The following is a 23,865-nucleotide window of genomic DNA, read 5'->3' on the forward strand; positions in this document are numbered from 1 at the left end:
TGACTATGTTCATAGAATGCACAAATACGGCTGTCAAGAAATCTGAAGAAATACATTTAAAAGAAGTTTCTGTTTCACTTGATATTTTAAAAATTAAATTAGACTTGAAAGACAGTATCATCAATCCAAAAGCTCTTGAAAGTATCTGAAATATCTACCCAAAATTTGTACAAGTCTCTAGTAGGTTTTTCACAAGTATCTATATACAAAAGAATATAAGTTTTTATTATATTAATTATAAATTCTATTTGGCTTGATTACAGTTTATATTATGTGCCAGGCTTCTGTGAATTACCCTGATTTCATAATCCCTACTTATAATATTGTTTCTATGAAAAAATTGATTCTGAATTTCAAAAAGATAGTATAAGAATACTTTTTATAAGTAGGAGGCCTGCTATAGTTAATTCATTGAAGAATAATATTTTAAAGATTCAACAGGGGAGACACTCATAGTCAACTTCATAACCTATTTTGTTCTTTTAAACTGTTACCCTGGACAAAACTCTCACAATGTAAGAATGGCCCATGATTTTTCTTTGCCATAATTGAGAATAGAGGAGAAAGGGAAGAAGATTAAATCCTCTGGAGACACTGCAGAAATAATTCCTCTTCTTAAAAATCAGGAAAAGAAAACAAGACCAAAAGACAACCGTCAGAACAGGAGAAAATATTTGCAAATGAAGCAACTGACAAAGGATTAATCTCCAAAATTTATAAGCAACTCATGCAGCTCAATAACAAAAAAACAAACAACCCAATCCAAAAATGGGCAGAAGACCTAAATAGACATTTCTCCAAAGAAGATATACAGATTGCCAACAAACACATGAAAGAATGCTCAACATCATTAATCATTAGAGAAATGCAAATCAAAACTACAATAAGACATCATCTCACACCGGTCAGAATGGCCATCATCAAAAAATCTACAAACAATAAATGTTGGAGAGGGTGTGGAGAAAAGGGAACACTCTTGCACTGCTGGTGGGAATGTAAATTGATACAGCCACTATGGAGAACAGTATGGAGGTTCATTAAAAAACTACAAATAGAACTACCATACGACCCTGCAATCACACTACTGGGCATATACCCTGAGAAAACCATGATTCAAAAAGAGTCATGTACCAAAATGTTCATTGCAGCTCTATTTACAATAGCCAGGACATGGAAGCAACCTAAGTGTCCATCAAGAGATGAATGGATAAAGAAGATGTGGCACATATATACAATGGAATATTACTCAGCCATAAAAAGAAAAGAAACTGAGTTATTTGTAATGAGGTGGATAGACCTGGAGTCTGTCATACAGAGTGAAGTAAGTCAGAAGGAGAAAAACAAATACCGTATGCTAACACATATATATGGAATCTAAGAAAAAAAAATGTCATGAAGAGACTAGTGGTAAGATGGGAATAAAACACAGACCTACTAGAGCATGGACTTGAGGATATGGGGAGGGGGAAGGGTAAGCTGTGACGAAGTGAGAGAGTGGCAATGGACATATATACACTACCAAATGTAAAATAGATAGTTAGTGGGAAGCAGCTGCATAGCACAGGGAGATCAGCTCGGTGCTTTGTGACCACATTGAGGGGTGGGATAGGGAGGGTGAGAGGAAGGGAGACGCAAGAGGGAAGAGATATGGGAACATATGTATATGTATAACTGATTCACTTTGTCGTAAAGCAGAAACGAACACACCATTGTAAAGCAATTATACTCCAATAAAGATGTTAAAAAGATAAATAAAAAATCAGGAAAAGAATATACATGTGTTGGGTCACCATGATGTATATTATACAGTTTTGTTAATTATAACTAAATTAATCTGAATTCTTTAAAAGATCAGGAAAGTAGTCTAATGATAGATAAAATAAAGTAAATAACAAAGACATAAAATTTTTTTAGAAGGATGAGTTATGTTAACTGAAACAAGTGAAAACCTTAGCATAGATGAAGATGAAAACAAATCAGCTGCTCAGAGAAGACAACTATTCCCAATAATAACACTAGAGAGATCCCCACCTCCACTCCCAGGGTCCTCATAGAGATGACATAGTGTGAAAAAATAAACAATTGCCTCAGTGAAACAGGAGATAAGGGGGAAGGGCACAACCTTCAGGAAAATGACATAGCTGGGCTTCCCTGGTGGCGCAGTGGTTGAGAGTCCGCCTGCTGATGCAGGGGACATGGGTTCGTGACCTGGTCCGGGAAGATCCCACATGCTGCAGAGAGGCTAGGCCCGTGGGCCATGGCCGCTGAGCCTGCGCCTCTGGAGCCTGTGCTCCACAACAGGAGAGGTCATAACAGTGAGAGGCCCGCATACCACAAAAATAAATAAATAAATAAATAAATAAATAAGAATGACATAGCCATAGGACATGACAAAAACTGGTTAGAACCAGCTAGGTCCAAGATGGTAGAATATTCGACCTCCGGTGGACCTTGAGCCTCATCATAGCTCTTTTCAATACATTAGCATGCTAAATGACACACCCACTAGTGTCATGACAGTTTTGAGGCCAACCATAACAGGTCAAAAAGTGGACAGTGGCCCTATTCCTGGAAATCTTCGCCCCTTCTCTGAAATAGTTGGAATAACCCACCCACATTAGCCTATGAAATTACCCAGCCCATAAAAACTAACCATGCTGCATTTCGGGGACTCTCACCTTCTGAGATGGCCCACACTCTGTCTGTGGAGTGTGTTTCTCTCTAAATAAATCCACTTCTTATCTATCACTTTGTCTCTCACTGAATTCTTTCTGCAATGAGACGAGAACCTGAGGTTAACTAAGTCCTGAGACCAAGTGTGCTCTCAATTAAAAGACCATGGGTTCTAGTCCCAATCTGGGTTCTGGCCAGGTTTGAGTCCTAGCCCATGGGTTCAAGTCCTAATCTGGGTTCTGGCTGGGTTCGGGTCCCAGCCCGTGGGTTCAAGTCCCAGTCTGGGTTCTGGCTGGGTTCGAGTCCCAGCATGTGAGTGCAAGTCCCAATCTGGGTTCTGCCTGGGTTCAAGTCCCGGCCAATGGGTTCAAGTCCCATCTGAGATGCATGGTTTCATCAGCAACATATTTATTATTTATATAAAGTCATCAAAACTAATTTTAAGCAAAAACTTAAATGAAAACTTTAAAACAAACAAAATGTACAATTTAAGATGTGGAAGACCCTATTATAGGATAACAAAAGAAATCTAAAGGGGAAATCATTTAATATAGGATAGCCAGCCTCTCCAACTAAGAAAAACTATTTTAAATTTTCTTCTGAAAGTGAGAAGAAGCTGTTGTCTCAGTAAAAGCTGGAGCAGAGAAAAAGAGAAATATGGCAGTTGTAGCGTGTTGACAAAGCTGCTGCAAGAACAAGGAAGGGATGTTGCTAATACCTGCTTTCTTCTAAGAATTTAAGCAAAATTTAGACCACCTGGAGTGTGTCAAAGAAGGGGCAAATGACACACTTTAGGTCATTTGTCCCTTAGTTTACACTACTAAAACACTGTGTGTTTCCCGACCAGAGACACAAAAGTAGCACTTATTTTAAAAGGCTATTTATAAAAGAGCATCTCAATTTCTTTCCCCTTTCCTTATCTCTAATTTAACTGAGAGGAAAAGTTTCTTTTTTCATTTCAAGATACATTAAATAAAAAGTTCTGTCTCACTTAAAATGCATTAAACCACTCTTCTCAATTTTTAAATTACAATAATTCAAGAAGGTATTAGAGAAAAAAGTGTTGTTTTCCCTATTCAATACAATAACTCAACTAAACTGCACATAAATAAGCAATTAAACATCTGGATTAATTTCTAAGAAAGGTAAGCAGAAGCTATAAAAGTAAAGAAATATTATATTTTGCTAGCATAATTATAATGATATCTTCCATAAAATAAACATAATATGACTCTTAAGGGAACAAAGGGCCAGAATCACATCTAGCCTGAACCAAGAAAAAATGTAAGGCTACATAAATAATTGCTGGAAAGATTTATTTCCTTAAAATAATTTATTACAAATAGATATTATATAAAGATATAATCAAACTTCAAAAAATGTTTAAACAACAAGTATAAAGCATTGCTTAGAACACAGAGACTATTAAAACACCCTTTCTCAAGTCAAAGCAAAATGAACCAGACTGCCTAGATTCAAATATAAAACTTAGTTATCAATTCAACTAGGAACCCACTTTCTTGGAAATTTCCAAATTGCTTTAAACTTGATTTGTTCTTAGAACTCTACTGGCTATAAAAACTACTTGTGACATCTTTCAAACAAAATCACCAAATAAAACTATCTGGTTATCTTGAGAAGATTGGGAGATCACTACAACTTAAGGCCCAGGTGAAGACAGTTAAAAAGGAGAAAGAGTAACTGAATAGGAAACTTCCACCAGGAAACTATTCCTGAACATAGTTGCCTCAAATCCAACAGACAGAATGGGTAAGCCTAAGGTTCTATGTCTATGTTTCTATCCACCTTCCTACAGACATCACAACCAAATTTTACAAAGCATTAAACAATATTCATGACTTCCTAGCTTCTTCTCCCATCCCTGCACAGCTCCAAGTTTCTGCTCCTCTGAATACATACTAATACGTCATTCCTAAAACAGATCATGTTGTATGCCTTCAAAATTTAAGGAATCCCTTTTCCAGTTTCATAGGTTCATTAAGCAAACTACTATTTATCCTCCAAAGTCATACTGAGGCACCACCTCTTTACTGATGTATTCTCTGATCTGCAAACCCCTAATGACAGAGTGAAACATTCTCTCTATGCCACACATCTATATCTTATTAAAAACACATATCATTCCACATATTGCATTATATTGTAATCAATGATATTTACATGCTCTATCTCCCCTACCAGAATATAAACTCATGATAGACAGAATTTAAAATTCACTAATCTTTATGGATATGCAGACCCTAGGTGGGGTTAGGCTAACTACATGGGTTGAGGACTCTAATTCCTTCCCTTCTCAGTTATTTCATTTCAGACCAGTCACCATCAACCTTATAATATTATCTCCATTATGTCCACGGTTTCACCATGTAGAATACAGTTTCTCACAAAAACAAAGGTAGAAATTTTTTTGTTTTTATATTCCACATATAAGTGATATCATATGATATTTGGCTTACTTCACTTAGTATGAGAATCTCTAGGTCCATCCATGTTGCTGCAAATGGCATTTTTTCATTATCATTCATCAAAATGATACAAATGAACTTATATACAAAACAGAAACAGACCCACAGACATAGAAAACCAACTTATGGTTACCAAAGGGGAAAGAGAGAGAAGGATACATTAAGAGTTTAGGATTAACATATATACACTACTATATATAAAATAGATAACCAACAAGGACCTACTGTATAGCACGGGGAACTATACTGAATATTTTGTAATAACCTATAAGGAAAAAGAATCTGAAAACACTAGATATACATGTATGTATAACTGAATCACTTTGCTGTACATCTGAAACTCACACATTATAAATCAACTATACTTGAATAAAATATATATCTGTGTGTATAAATACACACACACACACACAGCTCATAAAGCTCAATATCAAACAAATAATCCAATCAAAAAATTGGCAGAAGACTTGAATAGACATTTTCCCAAAGAAGACATAAAGATTGCTAACAGGCACATGAAAAGATGCTCAACATCACTAATTATTAGAGAAATGAAAATCAAAACCACAATGAAATATGACCTCACACCTGTCAGAAAGGTTACCATCAAAAAGTCTATAAATAACAAATAAGTGTTGGAGAGAATGTGGAAAAAAGGGAGCCCTGGTACACTGTTGGTGGGAATCTAAATTGGTGCAGCCACTGTGGAAAACAGCATGGAGGTTCCTTAAAAGACTAAAAATAGAGTTACCATATGATCCAACAATCACACTCCTGGGTATATATCCATAAAAAGCAAACCAACTAATTTTAAAAGATACATGCACACCAATGTTCATAGAAGCATTATTTACAATAGCCAAGACATGGAAGCAACCCAAGAGCCCATCAACAAACGACTGAATAAAGAAGATGCAGTGTATATATACATATGTATATATGTATATATACACAATGGAATACTACTCAGCCATAAAAAAGAATGAAATATTGCCATTTGCAAAAACATAGATGAATCTAGAGAATATTATGCTTAGTGAAGTCAGACAAAGACAAATATATATGATATCCCTTTTATGTAAAATCTAAAAAGTAATACAAATGAATGTATATACAAAACAGAAACAGACTCACAGACATAGAAAACAAACCTATGGTTACCACAGGGAAGAGGGTGTGGGGAGGGACAGATTCGAGGTATAGGATTAGTAGATACAAACTACTATACATAAAATAGATAAGCAACAAGGATTTACTATATAACACAGGGAATTATACCCAATCTCTTGTAATAACCTGTAATGGAATATAATCTGCAGAAATACTAAATCACTATGCTGCACACCTGAAACTAACACAATACTAAAATCAACTATACTTCAATAAAAAATTGCATTAACTTTCAAAAAAAGATAGAAAGAGATATTTAGCAATATTTAGACTAAATAGGACTTATGGGATTGCATAAGAACTCTTTATATTGTTACTTCTATGGGAAAATATACTTCAAGTTCCAAGTAAACAGCCTATAATTTGGGGGAAACAATATATGCTTAAGCTAGGGAAATTTCGTGTTAAATTTCCCCTGATGGGAAATAAAACAGTATTTATTTCTGTAATCATCTGCTCAATTTTTCCCCCATAAGACTAAACCCTAAAAATATAAGAATTCTGTTGATCTATTCATCACTGTATACCCTAAGCACATATTAGGCACCTAATAACTGTGTGTGAAAGGAAAGAAGGGAAAGAAGGAAGGAAAGGAGGAGGAAAGATAGAAAACAAGGAAGGAAAGAGAGATGAAAAAATTTTATTTTAAAAACTGCTATAATAGCATAGCTTTAATTGCCATTTCTACATCTACATCTTCTTATAAACCTGCCTTCTCCAAATCTCATATTTCTAACTCTATCAGGACATCTCAACATGAACATCTGACAGAACTTGCAAATCAATGTGTGAGAAAGTTAGCTTATTTTTGTCAAATTCCCTATAAAATAAGCACTTTTTGTCCTTTCCTGGAAACAGCAGTTCAATTATTAAGAGAGTAGATCATGGTGATGTTTACACAACTATATATTTGTCAAATTCAGCAAATTGTACAGTTAAAAAGATATACTCTGAAAACAAGATAAAGAAAGATAAATCCATAATTAAACACCTGTTAGTTTAAAAAATGTAGAAAATCAAATAAACAAGAAAAATTTTAAGTTACCAGCTAGAAAGGACAGACTACTTACATAGGAAAAACAATTACACTGAGAGTAAACTGCTCATCATTATAAAGAAAACAATGAAATACTATCTTTAAATGCCTAAGGGAAAATAACTATCAAATCAGAATTTTCTATCAACCTAAAATATCATTGAAGAGTGAGGGTAGTATAAAAGTATTTTGAGACATACAAATACAAAGAGAGTTTAAATGTTCAGAGATTAATATCAAAAAATACTAAAGAATTTACTTCAGCAAGAAGCAAACCAAGAGAGAAAAGATAAAGTACCAGATATTGCATACTCTTCCCAGTACCCATTTTCCCCCTCTTTTCAAGACCCCATCCCTACCAGAGTTGTAGCTACGCATACAACTTCTCAGTGAAAGACAGTATTATTCAGCTTTCACTCCTGCACATGGAGTGTACTCATGCTGTACTCATGTGGCTAAGTTTGGGCTAATGGAGTGTGAAACAAAGTAGTGCAACTTCCAAGTCACATCCAACTTAAAGACAAACTACACCACACTTCTCTTTGCACTTCCCGAGAGCACAAATGAGAAGACTACAACCCTGTTCAAAAGTGCAGTCAACACACCTGAGAGTATGTCAAAGAAGCAAGACAGAAGGAACCTGAGTCCCTGAATGACCCTGTTCAACCAAGTTGCTCTACCAGCATGTGCTCACTCTTTATTTTTGAAGCATTATGTATCTTTATAAAGCCATTATATTTGTGAGTTACTTTGTTAAAGAAACTTACTCTGTAACCTAATTTTATAGACAGAATACAAAAAAAATAGTAAGCATATTTTTAATGAAATCTGTTAGAAATGTAATTACTAACTGTAAAATAAGTAACTAGATTGAAGCAGATATATATAATGCATAGTTAAATAGCATTAAGATCCATAACATAAGAAAAAAAATATATAAAAATACTGAGTACTTTTAGTCATTGTTAGAATTATTTGCTCTTAAGAAAGTATGTTACAAACTAGGAGTAATGACAAAGAATAAGACTATAATGTATAGCCTTCAGAAGAGCAGAGAGAGAAGAAATGAGTAAAGCAAGTTCCATCAATCCAAAGAAAGACAAGTGAAAAACAAAACACAAAGAGAGGAAAATAAAAGAAAATGAAAATTAAAACTACTCGGAGTGGATTTAAAAAACCTAGCTAAATGTACCTTATAAAACAAACACCTGGAAGAAAAAAAAATTGTATCTACCAAATAGCATTAGTATTTCAAAGTGTAAGAAGCAAAAACAGAATTACTAGGAGAAACTGAAAAATTCAAAATGATGACAAATATTAAAAAATATATATCAAATATATATATTAGAATTGAAAGATCTAGAAATATGAAGATATAGCAGATGTATACAACAAAGTCAACAAGTTTAATAGAGAATTCTATAATCAACAAATAAAGCATATACATTATTTCTACTATACATTGAGCATTTGCAAAATTTGATTAGTAGTTGGTCATGAAGAATGAAATCCATAAAGATAATCAGTTCACAGATTACAATGCACTTAAATGACAAAATATCAAAAAAACAAACAAAAAAAGGATTCATGAGTTCAGGAACATAAAGATGTTTTATTAAATAATTCAGGTTAAAAAGGTAATCACAGAAGGGGCGAGAGAAAATGGCAGAAGAGTAAGATGTAGAGATCAACTTCCTCCCCACAGATACATTAGAAATACATCTACACACAGAACTGCTCCTACAGAACACCCACTGAACACTGGCAGAAGACCTCAGACCTCCCAAAAGGCAAGAAACTCCCCACATACCTGGGTAGGGCAAAAGAAAAAAGAATAAACACAGACAAAAGAATAGGGACGGGACCTGCACCAATGGGAGGGAGCTGTGAAGGAGGAAAGGTTCCCACACACTAGAAGTCCCTTCATGGGCGGAGACTGAGGTTGGTGGAGGGGGAAGCTTCAGAGACATGGAAGAGAGTGCAGTAACAGGGTGCAGAGGGCAAAGCGGGGAGATTCCTGCACAGAGGATCGGTGCCAACCAGCACTCACCAGCCCGAGAGGCTTGTCTGCTCACCCAACAGGACAGACAGGGGCTGGGAGCTGACGCTCGGGCTTCAGAGGTCAGATCCCAGGGAGAGGACTGGGGTTGGCAGCGTGAACACAGCCTGAAGGGGTTAGTGCACCACGGCTAGCCGGGAGGGAGTCCAGGAGAAGTGTGGAGCTGCTGAAGAGGCAAGAGACCTTTTCTTCCCTCTTTGCTTCCTGGGGTGCGAGGAGAGGGGATTAAGCGCGCTGCTTAAAGGAGCTCCAGAGACGGGCGTGAGCCGTGGCTATCAGCGCGGACCCCAGAGATGGGCATGAGACACTAAGGCTGCTGCTGCTGCCACCAAGAAGCCCGTGTGCGAGCACAGGTCACTCTCCACACCTCCCACCACTGCCAGGGTCCCGGGATCCAAGGACAACTTTCCTGGGAAAACGCACGGCACCCCACAGGCTGGTGCAACGTCTTGCTGGCCTCTGCCGCCGCAGGCTCGCCCCGCATCCTTACCCCTCCCGTCCCCCAGCCTGAGCCAGAGCCCCCGAATCAGCTGCTCTTTTAACCCCATCCTGTCTGAACAAAGAGCAGACGCCTTCGGGCGACCTACGTGCAGAGGCAAGGCCAAGTCCAAAGCTGAATCCCAGGAGCCAGTGCAAACAAAGAGGAGAGGAGGAGGTCTCTCCTAGCAGCATCAGAAGCAGCAGATTAAAGCTCCACAATCAACTTGAAGTGCCCTGCGTCTGTGGAATACCGGAATAGACAGCAAATCATCCCAAGTTGAGGAGGTGGACTTTGGGAGCAAGATATATTATTATTTTCCGCATTTTCTCTTTTTGTGAGTGTGAATGTGTGTGCTGCTGTGTGAGATTTTGTCTGCATAGCTTTGCTTTCACCATTTCTCCTAGGGTTCTGACTGTCCCGCTTTTTTTTTTTGCTTAAAAAAATTTTTCTTCTTAATAATTATTTTTTAATTTAATAACTTTATTTCATCCTACCTTATTTTATCTTCTTTCTTCCTCTCTCCCTTCCTCTCTCCCTTCCTCCCTCCCTTCCTCCCTCCCTCCCTTCCTTTCTTCCTTCCTTCCTTTCTTTCCTTTCTATTTTTTATCCCTTTTATTCTGAGCCGTGTGGATTAAAGGCTCTGGGTGCTCCAGCCAGGCGTCAGGGCTGTGTCTCTGAGGTGGGAGAGCCAAGTTCAGGACACTGGTCCACAAGAGACCTCCCAGCTCCACGTAATACCAAATGGCGAAAATCCCCCAGAGATCTCCATCTCAACACCAAGACATAACTTCACTCAATGACCAGCAAGCTACAGTGCAGGACACCCTATGCACAACAACTAGCAAGACAGGACTACAGCCCCATCCATTAGCAGAGAGGCTGCCTAAAATCATAATAAGGCTACAGACACCACAAAACACACCACCAGACATGGACCTGCCCACCAGAAAGACAAGATCCAGCCTCATCCACCAGAACACAGGCACTAGTGCCCTCAACCAGGAAACCTACTCAACCCACTGAACCAACCTTAACCACTGGGGACAGACACCAAAAACAATGGTAACTATGAACCTGCAGCCTGCAAAAAGGAGACCCCAAACACACTAAGATAAGCAAAATGAAAAGACAGCACACAGAATGAAAAGACACACAGCAGATGAAGAAGCAAGGTAAAAACCCACCAAACCTAACAAATGAAGAGGAAACAGGAAGTCTACGTGAAAAAGAATTGAGAATAATGATAGTAAAGATGATCCGAAGTCTTGAAAATAGAATAGAAAAAATGCAAGAAACATTTAACAAGGACCTAGAAGAAATAAAGAGGAAGCAAGCAATGATGAGCAACACAATAAATGAAATTAAAAACACTCTAGATGGGATCAACAGCAGAATAACTGAGGCAAAAGAACGGATAAGTGATTTGGAAGACAAAATAGTGGAAATAACTACTGCAGAGCAGAATAAAGAAAAAATAATGAAAAGAATTGAGGACAGTCTCAGAGACCTCTGGGACAACATTAAATGCATCAACATTCGAATTATAGGGGTCCCAGAAGAAGAAGAGAAAAAGAAAGGGACTGAGAAAATATTTGAAGAGATTATAGTTGAAAACTTCCCTAATATAGGAAAGGAAATAGTCAATCAATTCCAGGAAGCACAGAGAGTCCCACACAGGATAAACCCAAGGATAAACATGCCAAGACACATAATAATCAAACTGTCAAAAATTAAATACAAAGAAAACATATTAAAAGCAGCAAGGGAAAAACAACAAATAACACACAAGGGAATCCCCATAAGGTTAACAGCTGATCTTTCAGCAGAAACTCTGCAAGCCAGAAGGGAGTGGCAGGACATATTTAAAGTGATGAAGGAGAAAAACCTATAACCAAGATTACTCTACCCAGCAAGGATCCCATTCAGATTTGATGGAGAAATTAAAACCTTTAGAGACAAGCAAAAGCTGACAGAGTTCAGCACCACCAAACCAGCTCTACAACAAATGCTAAAGGAACTTCTCTAGGCAAGAAACACAAGAGAAGGAAAAGACCTACAATAACAAATTTGAAACAATTAAGTAAATGGTAAATAGGAATATACATATCAATAATTACCTTAAATGTAATTGGATTAAATGCTCCCACCCAAAGACACAGACTGGCTGAATGGATACAAAAACAAGACCCATATATATGCTGTCTACAAGAGACCCACTTCAGACCTAAGGACACACACAGACTGAAAGTGAGGGGATGGAAAAAGATATTCCATGCAAATGTAAATCAGAAGAAAGCTGGAGTAGCAATTCTCATATCAGACAAAATAGACTTTAAAATAAAGACTATTACAAAAGACAAAGAAGGACACTACATAATGATCAAGGGATCAATCCATGAAGAAGATATAACAATTGTAAATATTTATGCACCCAACATAGAAGCACCTCAATACATAAGGCAAATACTAACAGCCTTAAAAGGGGAAATCGACAGTAACACAATCATAGTAGGGGACTTTAACACCCCATTTTCACCAATGGACAGAACATCCAAAATGAAAATAAATAAGGAAACACAAGCTTTAAATGATACATTTCATTACACAAGATGGACTTAATTGATATTTATAGGACATTCCATCCAAAAACAACAGAATACACATTTTTCTCAAGGGCTCATGAAACATTCTCCAGGATAGATCATATCTTGGTTCACAAATCTAGCCTTGGCAAATTTAAGAAAATTGAAATCGTATCAAGTATCTTTTCTGACCACAACGCTATGAGACTAGATATCTATTACAGGAAAAGATCTCTAAAAAATACAAACACATGGAGGCTAAACAATACACTACTTAATAACGAAGTGATCACTGAAGAAATCAAAGAGGAAATCAAAAAATACTTAGAAACAAATGACAATGGAGACATGACAACCCAAAACCTATGGGATACAGCAAAAGCAGTTCTAAGAGGGAAGTTTATAGCAATACAATCATATCTTAAGAAACAGGAAACATCTCAAATAAACAACCTAACTTTGCACTTAAAGCAATTAGAGAAAGAACAACGAAAACCCCTCAAATTTAGCAGAAGGAAAGAAATCATAAGATCAGATCAGAAATAAATGAAAAAGAAATGAAGGAAATGATAGCAAAGATCAATAAAACTAAAAGCTGGTTATTTCAGAAGATAAATAAAATTGATAAACCATTAGCCAGACTCATCAAGAAAAAAAGGGAGAAGACTCAAATCAATAGAATTAGAAATGAAAAAGGAGAAGTAACAACTGACACTGCAGAAATACAAAAGATTATTAGAGATTACTAAATGCAACTGTATGCCAATAAAATGGACAGCCTGGAAGAAATGGACAAATTCTTAGAAATGCACAACCTGCCGAGACTGAACAGGAAGAAATAGAAAATATGAACAGATCAATCACAAGCACTGAAATTGAAACTGTGATTAAAAATCCTCCAACAAACAAAAGCCCAGGACCAGATGGCTTCACAGGCGAATTCTATCAAACATTTAGAGAAGAGCTAACATCTATCCTTCTCAAACTGTTCCAAAAGATAGCAGAGGGAGGAACACTCCCAAACTCATTCTACGAGGCCACTATAACCCTGATACCAAAACCAGACAAAGACGTCACAAAGAGAGAAAACTACAGGCCAATATCACTGATGAACATAGATGCAAAAATCCTCAACAAAATACGAGCAAACAGAATCCAACAACACATTAAAAGGATCATAAACCATGATCAAGTGGGGTTTATTCCAGGCATGCAAGGATTCTTCATATATGCAAATCAATCAACATGATACACCATATCAAAAAACTGAAGGAGAAAAAACATTAGATCATCTCAACAGATGCAGAGCAAGCTTTTGACAAAATTTAATACCCATTTATGATAAAAACCCTGCAGAAAGTAGGCATAGAGGGAACTTTCCTCAACATAATAAAGGCCATATATGAAAAACCCACAGCCAACATTGTCATCAATGGTGAAAAACTGAAACCATTTCCACTAAGATCAGGAAAAAGACAAGGTGGCCCACTCTCACTACTCTTATTCAACATAGTTTTGGAAGTTCTAGCCACAGCAATCAGAGAAGAAAAAGAAATAAAAGGAATCCAAATAGGAAAAGAAAAAGTAAAGCTGTCACTGTTTGCAGATGACATGATACTATACATAGAGAATCCTAAGGATGCTACCAGAAAACTACTAGAGCTAATCAATGAGTTTGGTAAAGTACCAGGATACAAAATTAATGCACAGAAATCTCTGGCATTCTTATACACTAATGATGAAAAATTTGAGAGTGAAATGAAGAAAACACTCCCATTTACCACTGCAACAAAAAGAATAAAATATCTAGGAATAAACCCACCTAAGGAGACAAAAGTCATGTATGCAGAAAATTATAAGACACTGATGAAAGAAATTAAAGATGATACAAATAGATGGAGAGATATACCATGTTCTTGGATTGGAAGAATCAACATTGTGAAAATGACTCTACTACCGAAAGCAATCTACAGATTCAATGCAATCCCTATCAAACTACCACTGGCAGTTTTTACAGAACTAGAACAAAAAATTTCACAATCTGTATGGAAACACAGATGACCCCAAATAGCCAAAGCAATCTTGAGAACGAAAGATGGAGCAGGAGGAATCAGGCTCCCTGACTTCAGACTATACTACAAAGCTATAGTAATCAAGACAGTATGGTACTGGCACAAAAACAGAAATAGAGATCAATGGAACAGGATAGAAAGCCCACAGATAAACCTACACACATATGGTCACCTTATCTTTGATAAAGGAGGCAAGAATATACAGTGGAGAAAAGATAGCCTCTTCAGTAAGTGGTGCTGGGAAAACTGGACAGGTACATGTAAAAGTATGAAATTAGAACACTCCCTAACACCATACACAAAAATAAAGTCAAAATGGGTTAAAGACCTACATGTAAGGCCAGACACTATCAAACTCTTAGAGGAAAACATAAGCAGAACACTCTGTGATATAAATCACAGCAAGATCCTTTATGACCCACCTCGTGGAGTAATGGAAATAAAACCAAAAATAAACAAATGGGACCTAATGAAACTTCAAAGCTTTTGCACAGCAAAGGATACCATAAACAAGACCAAAAGACAACCCTCAGAATGGGAGAAGATAGTTGCAAATGAAACAACTAACAAAGGATTCATCTCCAAAATTTAAAAGCAGCTCATGCAGCTCAATATCAAAAAAACAAACAACCCAATCCAAAAATGGGCAGAAGACCTAAATAGACATTTCTCCAAAGAAGATATACAGATTGCCAACACACACGAAAGGATGCTCAACATCACTAATCATTAGAGAAATGCAAATCAAAACTACAATGAGATATCATCTCACACCAGTCAGAATGGCCATCATCAAAAAATCTAGACACAGTAAATGCTGGAGAGGGTGTGGAGAAAAGGGAACACTCTTGCACTGCTGGTGGGAATGTAAATTGATACAACCACTATGGAGAACAGTATGGAGGTTCATTAAAAAACTACAAATAGAACTACCATACGACCCAGCAATCCCACTACTGGGGATATATGCTGAGAAAACCATAATTCAAAAAGAGTCATGTACCAAAATGTTCATTGCAGCTCTATTTACAATAGCCAGGACATGGAAGCAACCTAAATGCCCATCAACAGACAAATGGATAAAGAAGATGTGGCACATATATACAATGGAATATTACTCAGCCATAAAAAGAAAAGAAACTGAGTTATTTGTAATGAGGTGGATAGACCTGGAGTCTGTCATACAGAGTGAAGTAAGTCAGAAGGAGAAAAACAAATACCGTATGCTAACACATATATATGGAATCTAAGAAAAAAAAATGTCATGAAGAGACTAGTGGTAAGATGGGAATAAAACACAGACCTACTAGAGCATGGACTTGAGGATATGGGGAGGGGGAAGGGTAAGCTGTGACAAAGTGAGAGAGTGGCATGGACATATATACACTACCAAACGTATGGTGGATAGCTAGTTTGAAGCGGCGGCATGGCACAGGGAGATCAGCTAGGTGGTTTGTGATCACCTAGAGGCGTGGGATAGGGAAGGTGGGAGGGAGGGAGATGTAAGAGGGAGGAGATATGGGAACATATGTATATGTATAACTGATTCATTTTGTTGTAAAGCAGAAACAAACACACCATTGTAAAGCAATTATACTCCAATAAACATGTTTTTAAAAGTGCTAAAAATTTTTTTAAAAAATAAAATAAAAAATAATAGATCATGGAAAAAAGGTAATCACATTGGAAATTAAACCATATTAAGAACAGAACAATGAGAGAATTAAATACATGCTATGCACTCAAAGTAATATTTAAACATGAGCTGACAACAGAGTTATAAGGCGAGTTAAAAGACACAGAGTGACTGAATGGATACAAAAAAAGACCTGTATATATGCTGTCTAAAAGACACTCACTTCAGATCTAAACATACACACATACTGAAAGTGAGGGGATAGAAAAACGTATTCTATACAACTGGACATCAAAAAAAGCTGGGGTAGGGATACTTATATCAGACAAAATAGACTTTAAAATAAAGACTGTTACAGGAGACAAAGAAGGATATTACATAATGATCAAGGGATCAATCCAAGAAGAAGATATAACAATTGTAAATATATATGCACCCAAAATAGTAGCACCTAAATACATAAAGCAAATACTAACAAACATAAAGGGAGGCCTCAACAGTAACACAGTAATAGTAGACACTTTAACATCCCACTCATATAAATGGATGAATCATCAAGACAGAAAATCAATAAGGAAACACTAACCTTAAATGACATATTAGACCAGAGACTTAATATACATAGATAGATAGATAGATAGAACATTCCATCCAAAATCAACAGAGTACACATGATTTTGAAGTGTACATGGAACATTCTCCAGGATAGATAACATGCTAGGCCACAAAACAAGCCGTGGTAAATTTAAGAACATTGAAATCATATGAAGCATCTTTCCCGACCACAATGCAATAAGACTAGGAATTAATTACAAGAAAAAAACCCCACAAACACATGGAAGCTAAACAACAGGATACTAAACAACCACTGGATCACTGAATAAATCAAAGAGGAAATCAAAAAAATACCTGGAGACAAATGAAAACAAAAATACAATGATCCAAAATCTAAGGGATGCAGCAAAAGCAGTTCTAAGAGACAAGTTCATAGCTATACAAGTTTACCTAATGAAACAAGAAAAATTTCCAGGGGCTTCCCTGGTGGCGCACTGGTTGAGAATCCGCCTGCCGATGCAGGAGACACGGGTTCGTGCCCTGGTCCGGGAAGATCCCACATGCCGCGGAGCAACAAAGCCCGTGAGCCATGGCCGCTAGGCCTGCGCGTCCGGAGCCTGTGCTCCGCAACGGGAGAGGCCACAACAGTGAGAGGCCCGCATACCGCAAAAAAAAAAAAAAAAAAAGAATCTGCACTCCCACTGCAGGGGACATGGGTTCAATCCCTGGTCGGGGAACTAAGATCCTGCATGCCATGCAGTGCAGCAAAAAAAAAGAAAGAAAAAAAAGAAAAGAAAACAAGAAGAAGAAGAATTAATATTGTTAAAATGACCATACTATCCAGGACAATCTACAGATTCAATGCAATCCCTATCAAAATACAATACCAAGGGCATTTTCCACAGTACTAGAATGAAAACTTTTAAAATTTGTATGGAAATAAAAAAGACCCCAAATAGCCAAAACAATCTTAAAAAAGAGTAACAGAGCTAGAGGAATGACACTCCCTGACTTCAGACTATACTACAAAGCTACAATAATCAAAGCAGTATGGTACTGGCACAAAACAGACACATAGATCAATGGAATAGACTAGAGAGCCCAGAAATAAATACATGCAGTTATAGTCAATTAATCTATAAAAAAGGAGGCAAAAATATACAATGGAGAAAAGACAGGCTCTTTATTAAGTGGTACTGGGAAAACTAGACAGCTACATGTAAAAGAATGATATTAGAAAATTCTCCAACATCATATACAAAAATAAACTAAAAATGGATTAAAGACTTAAATGTAAGACTGGAAACCATAAAACTCCTAGAAGAAAACATAGGCAAAACACCCTTTGAAATAAATTGTAACATATTTTTTTGGATCTGTCTCCAAAAGCAAAGGAAATAAAAGCAAAAATAAAAAAATAGGACCTAATTACACTTACAGTCTCTTGTACAGCAAAGGAAACCATCAACAAAATGAAAAGACAACTGAGTGAATGGGAGAAAATATTTGCAAATGATATGACCAGTAAGGGGTTAATATCCAAAATTTATAAACAGCTCATACAACTCAACAGCAAAAAAACCTAAACAACCCAATCAAAAAAACGGGCAAAAGACCTAAACAGAAAATTTTCCAAAGAAGATATACATGTGGCCAATAGGCACATGAAGAAATGTTCAACACTGTTAATCGTCAGAGAATGTAAATTAAAACCACAATGAGATATCACCTCACACCTGTCTGAATGGCCATCATTAAAAAGAACACAAATAATAAATGTTGCCAAGGATGTGGAGAAAAGGGAACCCTCATACATTTTTGATGGGAATGTATATGTACATATTTTTGGTGCAGCCATTGTGGAAAACAGTATGAATGTTTCTCAAAAAACTAAAAATAGAACTACCATATGACCCAGGAATTCCACTCCTGGGTATATATCTGAAAAAAAATTTAATTCAAAAAGATACATACACCCCAATGTTCATAGCAGCATTGTTTACAATTGCCAAGACATGGAAGCAAACTAAGTGTCCATCAACAGATGAATGGATAAAGAAGATGTGAGATACACACACACACATACATACACAAGCACACAATGAAATACGACTTATTCATAAAACAGAATAAAATTTTTCCACTTGCAACAACATGGATGGACTTGGAGGATGTTAGACTAAGTGAAATAAGTCACACAGAGAAAGACAAATATTGTTTGATATCACTTATATGTGGAATCTAAAAAATAAAACAACAAAATTTGATGGTTAATTAAACTGAGGCCCAATCTCATTATATTTGGGAACAATTAAATTAAAACAGTAATAATATTTCACTCTTATTATACCGCAAAAATTAAGACACAAAAAAATTCAAAAAGTTCACAAGGATGTGGAAAACCAGGAGCTCTCATGCACTGCCAGTGGGAATATTGATAACCCAATCACATAAGTGGCATAGGAAAGCATATAAAGCCATGACTAAGATCAAGCATTTCCACTTTTAGGCATATACCCAAGAAAAGCTCTCCATAGGTTCACCAAAAAACACATAAAAGACAGTCACTGATGTATTGTTTTTACTGGCATAAGTACTGAAACAATGTGCATGTCTATTAATAGAAAATAGGAGAAGAGATAAACATCCACTGTATTTATAAAATTCCATTCCATTCATACAATTAAATGTCATACAGGAAGTATAAATATGTATAAAAATTATGCTGAGCAAAAACAAGCAAGTTGCAAAAGAGTTTGTAGTATAAATATCACTTATATAGACTTTAAAAGCATGAAAAACAAATTTTATTTATAGATACAGATAAATACCTATGGGCCAATAAATATTCATAAAAATAGCACCTATCAATACATGTTGGAGTCAGGGAGGAGGAGCAGAGAAGATGGCGGAGTAGAAGGATCTGAGCTCACCCCTTCTTATGGAAACACCAAAATCACAGTTAACTACTGAACAACCACTGACAAAAAAATGCTGGAACCTATCAAAAAAGATACCCTACATCCAAAGACAAAGAAGAAGACACAAGGAGACAATAGGAGGGGAGCAATCATGATCAAATCAAATCCCATACACACCAGGTGGGCTACACACAAACAGGAAAATAATTATACCACAGAAGTTCTCCCACAGGAGTGACAGTTCTGAGCCCCACATCTAGCTCCCCAGCCTGGCAGTCTGGCAATGGGAGGAGGATCCCCCAGAGAATCTGGCTTTGAATGCCAGCAGGGTTTGATCATAGAAATGCCAAAGGACTGGGGGAAACAGAAACTCTACTCTTGGGAGGGTGCACACAGGGCCTAGAGCACACTAGGACCCAGGGGAAAAAGTGGTGACTTCATAAGAGACTGGGCCAGACTTACCTGCTAGTATTGGAGGGTCTCCTGCAGAGGTGGGGGGCAGCTGTGGCTCACTGCAGTGATAAGGATGCTGGCGGCAGCAGTTTTGGGGAGTACTCGTTGGCATGATCCCTTTTGGAGGCCACAATTTTCTCATCAAGACCTGGACCCACCCAACAGCCTGGAGTCTCCAGTTCTGGGATGCCTCAGGCCAAACAACCAACAGGATGGGAACACAGCTCCACCCATCAGCAGACAGGCTGCTTAAAGTCTTTCTGAGTAAAGAGCTGCCCAATAAACACACGCCCTGACACAGCCCTGCCCACCAGAGGGACAAGACCCAGTTCCACCCACCAGTGGGCAGCTACCAGTCTCTCCCATCAGGAAGCCTGCACAAGCTTCTTAGACAGCCTCATCCACCAGGAGGCAGACAGCAGAAGCAAGAACTACAAACCTGTAGCCTGAAAAACGGAAACCATAATCACAGAAAGTTACACAAAATGAGACGGCAGAGGATTATGTCTCAGATGAAGGAACAACATAAAACCCCAGAAAAAACAACTGAGTGAAGTGGAGATAAGCAACCTTCTGGGAAAAAAAAGTTCAGAATGATGATAATGAAGACAATCCAGGATCTTGGAAAAAGGATGGAGGCAAAGATCAAGAAGATACAAGAAATGTTTAATAAAGACCTAGAAGAACTAAAGAACAAACAGAGATGAACAATACAATAAATGACATGAAAAATACACTAGAAGGAATCAATAGCAGAATAACTGAGGTGGAAGAATGGATAAGGGGCCTGGAAGACAGAATGGTGGAAATCACTGCTGCAGAACAGAATAAAGAAAAAACGGATGAAAAGAAAAGAGGACATCTCTAAGGAAAGGAAAGCATCACCCAAGTCCAGGAAGCACAGAGAGTCCCAAGGAGGAAAATGCTGAGACACATAGTAATCAAATTGACAAAAATTAAAGACAAAGAAAAAATATTAAAAGCAACAAGGGAAAAGCAATAAATAACTTACAAGGAAACTCCCATAAGGTTATCAGCTGATTTCTCAGCAGAAACTCTGCAGGCCAGAAGGGAGTGCAATGATATATTTAAAGTGATGAAGGGAAGAACACCTACAACCAAGAATACTCTATGCAGCAAGGCTCTCATTCAGATTCAATGGAGAAATCAAAAGCTCTACAGATAAGCAAAAGCTAAGAGAATTCAGCACCACCAGATCAGCTTTGCAACAAATGCTAAAGGAATGTCTCTAAGTGGAAAAGAAAAGGCTGCAACTAGCAACAAGAAAATTATGAATGGAAAAGCTCACCAATAAAGGCAAACATACAGTAAAGGTAGGAAATTACCTGCACACAAATCAAAACCAGCAACTGTAAGAGGAGAGCACAAATGTAGGGTATTGGAAATGCATTTGAAATTAAAAGACCAGCAACTTAAAACAATCTTGTTTATATATAGACTGCTATATCAAAATCTCATGGGAATCACAAACTGAAAATCTACAATAGATACACACAGAAAATAGAAAAACGAATCCAAACACAATACTATAGTTAGTCATTAAATCACAAGAGAAGAGAAAAAAAGATGAAGGGAAGAAAAAACACCTACACAAACAAATCCAAAACAAAATGGCAATAAGAACAAACATAAACTTCATGGAACAGCATGGATGTTCCTTTAAAAACAGAACTACCATATGATCCAGCAATCACACTCCTGGGCATATATCTGGAGAAAACCATAATCCAAAAGTACACATGCACCCCAGTGTTCATTGCAGCACTGTTTACAATGGCTAAGACATGGAAGCAACCAAAATGTCCACCAACAGAGGAATGGATAAAGAAGATGTGGAACATATATATGATGGAATATTACTCAGCCATTAAAAAGAATGAAATAATGCCATTTGCAGCAACATGGATGGACTTGGAGATTACCATACTAAGTGAAGTAAATCAGACAGAGAAAGACAAATATCCTATGATATCATTTATATGAGGAATCTAAAAAAATGATACAAATAAACCTATTTACAAAACAGAAACAGACTCACAGACTTAGAGAACAAACTTATGGTTACCGGTGGAAGGGGGAGGGTGAGGAATAGATTGGGAGTTTTGGAATGACATGTACACACTGCTATGTTTAAAATAATATAACCAACAAGGACCTACTGTATAGCACAAGGAACCCTACTTAATACTCTGTAATAACCTAAATGGGAAAAGAATTTGAAAAAGAATAGATACATGTATATATATAACTGAATCACTTTGTTATACACCTGAAACTAACACAGCATTGTTAATCAACTATACACCAATGTAAAATAAAAATCTTTTAAAATATGTTGGAATCAGTGGCATAGGGAAAGGGAACGGGATCAAGAAGGATTATACAAGTACTTCAATTGTAAGGTAATGCTTTATTATTCTAAAAACAAAACCCAAACTAGTAAAAATTTAATATTTGATAAATTTGGGGGTGGGTACACAGGTATTCATTATATTGCTTTCTAGAACATTTTTATGTGTTTACAATTTTTCTTAAAACAAACAAAAAACTCTAAAGAGATTCCAATAAGATACACTCAGAATTTCTCACATATGTTCAAATAAATGCCAACAAAATAGAGGTTTATAAAAAATATTTATCATTTCTATTAACTGGAATCCAATAAAGAAATTCTTAACTGCTCAATATGATAAAATGTTTGTGATAAGTTACAAAAATAGTTTCAACTTACAGAATTAATATATCAAAATCTTAACATTAACTACATTTTTATAAAGCCTAATAACAATTATTTTGTGTGGAGAGATGAGAAGAAACTAAAACTAATAATATTTTTTTAAATAGAAGAGCACACACAATACCTTGGAGGCACGAATCTGCCTGTGAACATCTGTTAGTTGTTGGATTTTGTATTCTAGCTCTGAAATCTGGGCTTGAAGCCACGTCCAACGGCTGCCAACTCTTGCTCTGTCTACAAGCCACTTCCATTCAGTACTACAGTTACTGTGAACAAGACAAACACAGTTAGTCAAAGCACAAACACAATCAAGTTCTCACAGAGATTGCTTAATAGCTTCCTTGACTCTTGTCATACAATCCCAAATTACTTTATAAAACATCTAATTATATGAAAGAAGAAAGGTATATCAACTTCTCAAAGATTTGATTTCCTTATCTTTCTATCCCACAAACACCTGTTTTTATTCAATATTGTGTACCCAGTAGTAGGATAATCTCCTTGCTATTTAATACTTTATTAATGGTTAAGGGCTGAAACAGAAGTAGGCCAGCAAAGGAAAAGAAACAAGAATGACAATACTAACACCATGTAAAAACTGTTACATGAGCCTTTCATATGTAAGTAGATGTCAAGTATAGGACAAGTCATTTGAACTGTGCTAGATCTAAATCCATGTAACAAACCATAGAGCACTCAATTTTACTAAATGTAATTTTCATTTGCTAGAACAGGAATCAATTTTTTAATGTCAAAAATTATCAAAAATATGAATGCTCTGCTACATTTCAATAAACATATCAAATATATAAATCCTGAGATGTTTATTAAGATAAAGTTTGTTAAAAACTTTATTCCTAGGATTCACAGCTCAGAGATGAGAAAGAATTTATATACAGCCTTTCTTTCATGCATATTTGAAAATAGGGGTTGAACCTTAATTAGTTCCTCTATCTTTTGGCAAGGGCACTGCTCTAATCCAC

The 23,865-nt window shown here is 36.6% G+C and overlaps 1 protein-coding gene across 9 annotated transcripts in view; it reads right to left on the reverse strand.

Moving 5' to 3' along the window:
• Positions 1-23,865, reverse strand: part of KANSL1L (KAT8 regulatory NSL complex subunit 1 like) — a 168,186-nt gene that overhangs the window by 99,648 nt on the left and 44,673 nt on the right. For all 9 annotated transcript variants that reach the window (XM_059053757.2, XM_067026797.1, XM_059053760.2 and 6 more), the window contains one exon: positions 23,007-23,148. In XM_059053757.2, the coding sequence (XP_058909740.1) occupies positions 23,007-23,148 (142 nt within the window). The remainder of the gene's footprint in view (positions 1-23,006; positions 23,149-23,865) is intronic.

This window comes from Kogia breviceps, chromosome 2, assembly GCF_026419965.1.
Source record: "Kogia breviceps isolate mKogBre1 chromosome 2, mKogBre1 haplotype 1, whole genome shotgun sequence".
In the NCBI taxonomy this organism is placed as follows: domain Eukaryota; kingdom Metazoa; phylum Chordata; class Mammalia; order Artiodactyla; family Physeteridae; genus Kogia; species Kogia breviceps.